This window comes from Rhea americana, unplaced genomic scaffold (genome assembly GCF_003343005.1).
Source record: "Rhea americana isolate MKP2758 unplaced genomic scaffold, rheAme1 scaffold_15, whole genome shotgun sequence".
Taxonomy (NCBI): domain Eukaryota; kingdom Metazoa; phylum Chordata; class Aves; order Rheiformes; family Rheidae; genus Rhea; species Rhea americana.
This window is the reverse complement of record NW_028185594.1, coordinates 5,029,956-5,038,755: the sequence shown is the minus strand read 5'-3', so window position 1 is coordinate 5,038,755 and position 8,800 is coordinate 5,029,956. Positions and strand designations below refer to the sequence as shown.

The 8,800-nt window shown below is 47.2% G+C and overlaps 2 protein-coding genes across 2 annotated transcripts in view; one reads left to right on the top strand and one right to left on the bottom strand.

Annotated features, from left to right (window-relative positions):
- Window positions 1-116, bottom strand: part of ALS2 (alsin Rho guanine nucleotide exchange factor ALS2) — a 43,836-nt gene extending 43,720 nt beyond the window's left edge. Inside the window, exon 1 of the mRNA XM_085299408.1 lies at window positions 57-116. The gene's annotated coding sequence lies outside the window, so the exon portion shown is untranslated. The remainder of the gene's footprint in view (window positions 1-56) is intronic.
- A 742-nt stretch (window positions 117-858) lies between these two features.
- Window positions 859-8,800, top strand: part of CDK15 (cyclin dependent kinase 15) — a 38,687-nt gene continuing 30,745 nt past the window's right edge. Inside the window, exons 1-5 of the mRNA XM_085299312.1 lie at window positions 859-1,061; window positions 2,237-2,334; window positions 2,936-3,015; window positions 6,781-6,875; window positions 7,667-7,729. Of these exons, the coding sequence (XP_085155438.1) occupies window positions 942-1,061; window positions 2,237-2,334; window positions 2,936-3,015; window positions 6,781-6,875; window positions 7,667-7,729 (456 nt within the window). The 5' untranslated portion in view covers window positions 859-941. The remainder of the gene's footprint in view (window positions 1,062-2,236; window positions 2,335-2,935; window positions 3,016-6,780; window positions 6,876-7,666; window positions 7,730-8,800) is intronic.

The window sequence follows — 8,800 nt, the reverse complement described above, 5'->3', positions numbered from 1 at the left end:
CCCGGCCCGGCGCTCCCGCCCCCGCCCGCCCGTCCTCGCGCCAGCGGCCGCCTCACCCGGCCCGCGCTCGCCCCGGCTCCCCGGGCGGAGATCAGCTGACCGCGCGGGGCGGGGCCAAGCCGAGCGTCAGCTCGCGCGGAGCGCGCGGCAAAGAGGCCGCAGCCGCGGGGGCTGGGCCGAGGCGCGGGCGCTGGACGGGTCCCTCCCTGGGACAAAAGAGGCCGAGGAGCGTTACGGAAAGGCGGCTTGGGTGCTGGCTTGGCCTGGCCGTGGTCTGGCGGCACTGCGCACAAAGCAAAACCAGAGCCTTCCTCAGTGAGATCGCGGTCAGCGCGAGAGAATCACAGAAGCCCGCTGCAGCTGGACCTGGGCGCTTTCCGACCCGGTCTGGTGCTCAGCTGTGATTCAATGCGTAAACCCAAGCAGACCGACCGCCCTCACTGGGGGATGCTGACCGTGCCTCCTGCCTTCACACGATCTCAACAAGATTTCCCCACCAGAACCTCTAGGTCAACTTGGCTCCAGTAATTCTTCAGCATTACAAAGATAACGCAAAGTTTAAACCCCAAATCTAGGCGCCGCCTCCACTAGGAGCCGCAGCAGCTGCTGCTGAGGCTGGGCAGTGCTGCGGCTCGGTGAGCRCGTACCCGTCCGGCAAGGTGGGAAGCCTGGGAGCTGCCTAACCGGCCGGGCCCTGCGCGGGCTGGCGCAAAACGCGCTCGGGCTGCGTTCCCCGTATCCAGCACGCTTCGCCCAGTTTAGCCCAGAAGGTTTATTTCCCCACCGTCAGTTATGAGGTTTGTCAAAGAAAAACTGCAGGAATCATAAGACTGCTTGAAGCAGAGACCTCATGCGAGTCATATGAACTGTTATTACAGACTGAGGGATGAGGAGGAGCAAAGGAGAAAAGAGAGAGAAATTTTAGTTGAACTCAGCACAACATGGGAGATGTGTTGTGTGCAAGAGCGCTCGGACCGGGACGCTGCAGTTGCTGTTTGGAGGGAAGGGGCTCCCAACATATCCCGGGCCTCCAGCATGTGGAAGCRGCGCCTGCAATAGAGGTATTTGCTAGCACACCCTGGTACTTCAGCATCAAGCTAGATTAAGGCTGGGATCTTTAATWTGTTGTGGAAGCGTGAAACATCCACGTTTTCTTCTAATCCAGCAGGATCAAACTTTGCAGCTTCAGGCATGTGGATTCCCTGCTGAAAGAGGACTAGATTACARTAAATGCCTTTGAGTGAGGCTCTGGGAGCAGATTGCACTCTAGTGAGTGCTACGCCAGGGAGCGGTTGTACAAAGGGGAGGGGAGCCAGCAACCTACAGTGTTCTGGAGGAGGCAACATGCCACCGCTTACAAGTCCTGTTACATCAGAACCGAATGATAACCTAGGCATCCGTCCAGCGTAGCTGTTCATGAGGAGCTTGCAGGCTGCCTGGCATTCATTAGCACTACTTTTATAGCTTTATAGTTTATAGTACTCCCATGCTGGATGGGCCAAATTCACAGGCTTTGTAAATTATATATGTGGTGAGACAGGCTCAACATAGAGAGGTTTGGGGGAGTAAAAGGAGAGAAGCCATAAATTTAAACTTCCTGAAATTTCACCCTTGCATTTGGCTCTTAGTCCCTGCCCTAACAGATTGYTATCTAGAGAGGACTAAAACAAGGCTAAGAGAGAATAACATGCTTTTAGACTGATGTTGATTGAAATGTCCTCAGTAGTTAGGGCAGCTCTGGCTTCTTGTGTTCTCAGAATCGGCACTAACATTTACCAAGACAGAAGCATGCAGACATTTGCTCCCTTTATGCCCATCTAGGAAACCATAACTGAGTTCCATGAATGGGAGGAGAGACACAAAAGTCACATGAAGTGCTCAAAAGTTAGGGCCGTCAAGGAGAAAGGAAGAGTACCAATAAACGGTTGTTTGCCTGTGATTCCGTTTGCACCCTTTTCCTCTGCCAGCTGGCAGATCTAACCAGAGCACCCTTCCTGCACCCTCCCTGCAGCCCCAGCAGCTGCGCACATCCCAGAGTTTGAGCCCAGGGATGCGGAGGCTGGGGCGTTACGCTGATCCATTCCAGGAACAGGGAGCTGTGGAAAAGGTTGGAGGGGTGAGGGTTTCATCTGGTAGTTATTCCTAGCTGCAAATTAGCATTTAATTGCCAGATGWCATGCTAGTAGCTTCTGGTTCTACCCAGCGATCTCAAATAGATACTATTTTCTTCAAGAAGCAGAGACAAGGCATTCCGTATGGAACTGCCACATCCTACGTATATCTGGAGAAGCTGTGTGAAGGATCCTATGCAACTGTTTACAAGGGGATCAGCAGGTGAGCAAGGACCAGCAGTACTGTTACTGCATCCCCTGAACACAGGAGGTACAAGAATTCATAAGGGGTTGGGCAATTCTGAGTACTCAAAGCAAGATAAAAGTCTGTATTTGCCTTTAACCAGAATATTTGCAAAACCCATCAACATTTCTCAGGGAACTCCTCCACTGCAGCAATGGAGGCAAATGCAGCAAAGGCACTCCGTTGCACAGCAGTGTGCTGGGAGATTGTSCAGCTGCACCTGGGACAGAGCAAGGTTTTCCCTTGGAGGGAGRGATCCCTTTAGGGTGGAAAACAGGGGCGTAAGGGCATACTGTGGTCGCCCTAGGAGTAGCGCGGGTGTGAGGGCAGAGTGGGGACACTGCCCAGCACACTTGTACTAGCTGCTGCTCTTCTAGCCAGAACCGCCTGCTGGGTCCAAGCTTGCTGCTAATGAAGCTGAAAGGGAGGTGCTTTGCAGTTCCTTTCTGAGCTTAACCTGGGTGGCAAAGTGAGCCCTAAAAACTTGGCTTAGATGAGTGCAGAGTAGCCTAGAAGGTTGTTAATGTGGTCATCATGCTGAGCACTGAGGTGCTTTGTGTCACCTTTTCTGACCTGACAGGATCAACCGCCAGTTGGTGGCATTGAAAGTTTTCAGCCTGGAGGTGGAGGAGGGACTGCCCTTTACAGCCATCCGGGAAGGTAAGAAATAAAGAACAGAAATTGTGCCGATAGTCACAGGGGCAGCAATAGCTGTTCCTATGGGTGGTTTGCCCTGATGCTCATCTCCGTCGCTGTCACAGAGCTCCCTGCTAACAGAATCGCTCAATACGTATCAACAAGAAGTGTAAAGGCTGCTCAGCTCAGACCATTTCTAAAAATCACTTTTTGCTATCTCAGTGTCCAATATTGAAACAGGCTCAAATTCATTGCATTCAGCTTTAAACACCCGACTGCAACACTGTTAGGTGCGTTAGCTGTGGCCTCCCCAGGCGGTTAGTGCGGGGAGGAAGGCTTTACAGATGGTACGCTTGCCCCGCTGAGCTCCCAGTCATGCTCCTTCCATGATGCAGAGACAGAGCCCACAGTTGCAGCCCTTCTAACTTAGAGGCCTCTCTGAAATCTGAAGTGAGCTGGCTTCAGCCTGGACATAGCTACACTGCTGTTATCTCTACYAGTGTCAGGCTGAGGACCCACCATCGTAAGCCAGGTACTAGCAAGCTAGGAACTAGCACCGCACAGTGTTTTTTGCTGCTGTTGCACTGAGCAGTTGTGTGCTCAAGTGCCCTTTGCAATGAGGTCTTCACCTGTTGGTATCACAGATGGTGCCACTTTCTGTATGATGGCAGCTGAAATCAGGAGCATAACAAATCCCAGCTTGAAGAGAAATATTTTCAAATAAATTGGTGCTTAATAACTTTTACCATTTCAGCCTAGTGAGAAATGTTTTTTGTCAGGTGACTTCATCGAGCACTGGGCAAAGCATCTGCAGCTTTCTCAATTTCTTTGAGAAAGAAATGATTTTGTTTAAGTGCCTACATTTTGTTTGTACATATTTATGTGTCCCGACAGACTAAACTTYGCAAACTGCTTGGTTGATTAAGACTTCTATTTTTGTCTGCTCCACAATCTCAAGAGGATCATAATCCAGTTTCTTCCCTACACAGAAATACGCAACCTTTGTGCCAGTCTGTTGTCTACTCGTAGTGAGAGCTGTGAATGTAAGAGGTCACACATTTTTGTGTTTTCCACTTTTTTACTGCTGTTCGAAGCTGRGGCTAATTTCATCACCACCAAGTGCTGGAGACCAGATGTCCCAGCATTCATACAACAGTCCTAGCATAGAGGAAGGGGTCAAAATGCTGCTATCAGTCAATTCCATTTGAAACTCAGAATAACCAGAAAGGTTAGTGGACTAGCTCCAGATTTATACCAGTGTAATTAAGATAAGAAAGGTTACAAACTCCTTATCCAATTCTGGATGAAAGCAGAGAGATGCCTAAATGTGCTTATTTGCAGAATGGCTTGTGTTGATGGTTTTCTTGAAACTCGTTTGCTGTGGTGCTTTTGCCCTGCATTACACTCCTAGCCCACCAGTACAATAAGCCTCAAAAGCTTTACCTACTTAGAACTAATGATGCTCTAAAGATCCGTGCCCCTTYAGCATGCCCTGCCAAACAGGCTGCGAGCCTGCAACTTCATGCACTATGGGAGAAAATAACAGTGATCCTATGGAGGGGCTACTTCAGAAAGATCTTTTGTGTACTGCTGAGCTTTGCAGCATGTGACACCTCAAATTTACAGTGCAAGTCACTCGTGCAAACAAAGCACAGGATTTATTAACCTGGTGCATTCCCTGCTACGCCGGAGGAATGGCATGCCACTGGCAAAGARCTGCTTCACCCCAGGAGCCCCACAGAAATGAGGCGCTTTTAAAGCTCGGTTCTGGCTGTAGCACCTGACACCCCAGCAGGGAACTGGAGAAGGGAGCATGTGAAGGGCTGTTCCTAGAGGCCTGACTCAGGCCCTGCGGGCTCAGTCCTCCACTGTACTGTGGACCCTCTGTGCTGCTCCTCTCGGGTGGCAGAGCTGGCAACTGGCTCAAGCGGGTCATGTGGAAATTTCAAGGTTTCACAGAGCCAGAGTAGCAGTCCCTTTCCATAGCAAATCTTTACAGGGTTCATAGGCAATTAGGTGCAATCTGGAACATATTCCAGGTTCATACTACAAGGTACTGGGGACATATTGGTGCTAGCTAAACAAACTAGTGCCAGTACCAGAGGCAATTTAGCTGTAGCAGCACCAAGCCCTGTGTAGTAATTAATTTACATTTGGTGCCATTCCCAGGAYCTATGCTGGAGCAGGTATCCCACATAGCTCAGCAATCTCTATATTGGCATAGTCGTAGGCCACAGTTCTGTAATACAGTAAACGTAGGGCTTTTACAACTGGATGAAATTGTTGTGGTCACAAGATGCAGAGTGCTAATCCAGTATAAATTTGCTCTGCCAGCCCAAAACTCTTCAAACATCTTTTGTAGATGTTTGAAAAAACAAAAAGCAGCTTTTATCCAGGACCAAAAGTCATCCGCCCTCCCAGGGCCAGCACAAGTTCTGTATTGTGTGCTTTGGCTAAATCAGCAGAAATGAGATTGTGTGCCCATACTTTATCTGGATGAAATTTTTACCACTGGGTGGTCTGACAGTTTGCTAATCTGGTTTTAATCAGCAGGGGAGGGTGAGTCTCGAGCTGCTCTGAGGCTGTTCTGCTGTGCCAGAAGCTGAACTAAAATCTGGAGTGAGGGACTCCTGTTTTTGCTGAGCTTTGTGGCTTCTGCCTGTACACATCTTTGGTGTAACAGCTGGGTCAGATTCTTTAGCAGTGTCAGGGATATACAGGCAGAGCAATCCAAGCTCCACTGCTGCCTGCTTTACAAAGCTGCAATAACTATTGTCTCAAGGTTACGGCTGTTTGGCCAGCGTACAAAACAAGGAAGCTGCGCGTGTTCTTTTCCCACAGAGACGATCCTGGCAGTTGAGACTTAATACTGAGAAACTGCCTTTGTGAGCATGTCAGCTGGAGCCTGCTCTAACATGAGAAACCTAAGGCAAGGCTGAAAGGCCTGGCTCAGAGGGCTGTAGCTTCTCTCTTGGCATCAACCAGTGCCCAGTGGGCTGTACAGGGGCAGAGGCTCTGCAGTGTGCAGCCCCCCTCTAGCACCACACCATGGCTGCGCTGAAGCCTGGCCAAGGCATGCCAGTAATTAAGAWCCAGGTCTACACAGTTGCAATGATGCTTTTAGATGGGTAGGTCAAAAGAAAAAATATGCCTAAGTTTTATAAATACAAACAAGTTACTGGTCACTCAATAGCTTCACCTCTTTGAGCTTTAAATTAGAGAAAGCAACAACACATTTTCACAAAACTAAAAGCACAGACCTAAATTCAGTGGAGCATCTACAGCAATTTTTGTCAATAGATTTTTGTACTTTGATATTGTGAAGCTGGAAGATGATAAATAAAACCTACCTTTATGCTAAGGGGCCTRCCAGGTGCCCCTGTTGAGAGCATCTCCTGGGAGGCAGATGGGAGGGAATGGGAAGCTCTGGGCCAGGCCCTGGGGCCAGTGCTGAGTTCTGACACTGTGGTAGCTCCCAGCCCCTGCCTCCCACTACATTTGCATTGAAGAAATGGTTTCTCCTCAGCTGAGAAGCTGACAACTGGGAACTGCTATCTCTGATAGAGGCAAGATGCTACCTTTGAGAGAGAGACTGGTTCCTGCCAAATCCAGAGTGCTAATGCTTGCTTCTCCGAGAAGCTCCAGATTCAGTAGCTGCTGCTTCTTACAGAACTGCCAAGTTTGGATCATTCCCCTCTAGCTTTTATCTTCGCTAACTGGCTACAGGCACTGTCTCCTTCCACTTCTGGCAGCAGTGCTGAGCCTGATCTTCCTTTTATTTTTCCACAGCTTCTCTTCTCAAGTGTCTGAAACATGCCAACATTGTACTCCTTCATGACATTATCCAGACCAAGGAGACACTAACGTTTGTCTTTGAATATATGGTGAGTTGTTCTTTTTCCAGCTTGCTGTGAAGTACTGGGAAGAAACCAGTGGCTGTGTAATGAGTTTGTTGCATTATGGGACATCTACAAAGGAACAAGTTGTTATCCTTCAGTGCACTGTTTGATTCTCCTTCTTGATGGTCTGCTTTCCATCCATGCAGCCTTTTTTTGTTTCTGCTTATGCRACAGCTGTACACAAAAATGATTCCACATGTTGTCTCCACTAGGATGGCAAAAACTATTTACCTCCATTCCTGACTTGACAATGCAGCATAAGCATGGTTACTAAGCCACAGCAAGGATAAGGCATAGTGATATTTGCTCACATCCCAGTTAGTGTCAAAATCTGCACTGTCTGCAGTGGCTTGCTATGGCCAAGCTACAGGTTTCTCTYGTGGGGAGGGCAAGATGCCAATAAATAAGTTCTCAGTATGACTCTTGCCATTTCTGCTGCTTTTGCTAATAGCTATAAACCAAGTTATGAGGAAAATATATAGGCTACGCATTCTTACTATAGCTTTACGATTAATTCTGGCACAAGTATGAATCCTGCTAACTATCAGCTTCAGGCCACAAACTGTTAGGGTGAAATAACAGACCAACCAGCCCCCTGATTTGACCCAAAACTTCAGCATGTCCTCATACGYTGAATCAGATCAGATGTTTATCAAGATGAAAGAGAATCCTTTGTATGTAGTGGTTGTATACTTTTTTCTATTTACAGAACAGGCAYTGTTGGTAGGAGTATTTTATGCTAGTAGCTTTGCCTCAAATTATCTCCTTTTATTCAGCACACAGATCTGGCACAGTACATGGCCCAGCATCCTGGAGGACTTCGGTCTCACAATGTTATGGTGAGCTCCTTAGAAGACTACTATCCCTTAAAGCATGAGAAATATGTTATTTTCCACTATGTATGATCGTTGTAAATTGCTGCAATGCTTAAAACATCTATAAGGTACGAATATTTATTCATTCCATATAGGATAAACTCTTTGAAGAAAAGCTGTCTTTGATAAAGGTGTAACAACCTCCCTCACACTAACTCTCCAAAATCATTTTTCAGCTTAAGTCCCTCTTCCCATTTCCTGAGCTGCAAGAGGACGTTCAGCTTTTGTAAACAATGACATCTTGTGGCAAGCAAATCTGTCTCTACACATATTTGTGTTCTCTTATCATTAGAATATATTATTCATCTCTTTAAGTAAAAGCTCTAAAATCTCACTTTATCCTCTTCTGGAACTATCTTCAGATTTACAGTCAATTAAATCACTCCTGTTTTTGCTAAAGCTTTTTTTGAGATAGCTTGACTGGAACTGGGCACAGCTGAAGATGTACCATTACTTTGTAGACTGATATTATAATAGTCTCTTACCCTCCTTTGTAGACATCTTCACAACTTAATTAACTTTTAGGACTTCTGCTGCAGACTGAGCTTAGGTTTTAATGCAGATGTCCTCAGAGAATGCCTAGGTCCTTTTTCTGAGTAGCTTCAGTTAATTTATCTTACAGCTGTCAACAATAACTTTGTTTCTTATCAGACTGCCTATTCATCTGGCTTTGTCAGATCTCTCTGAAGTTCCTCACTGTCACTTCTTATCTTGGCTAATCTAAATACTTCTGTCATCTTCAAATGTTGCCACCTTGTTCACATCTTTTTCCAGACAGTTGTTAAGCAATACCAGTTCTAGTGAAGTTTCTTGGGGCCCCAGATTTTAAACATCCTCAATGCTCAGATGTGTCCAAGATCCTGTATTGCAGTTTTGGCACGGACCTCAAGGGCTTGCTACCAGGCAGGCTTGTAAAGGACATTGAACACACAACTGTAACATATACTTGCTGGCATTTATGTGAGGAAACACTAGCCAGCTGCTCGCTTTTGTCTCCAAAATCCTCTCTGTCAGCAGGAATAGAACTGCAAAATG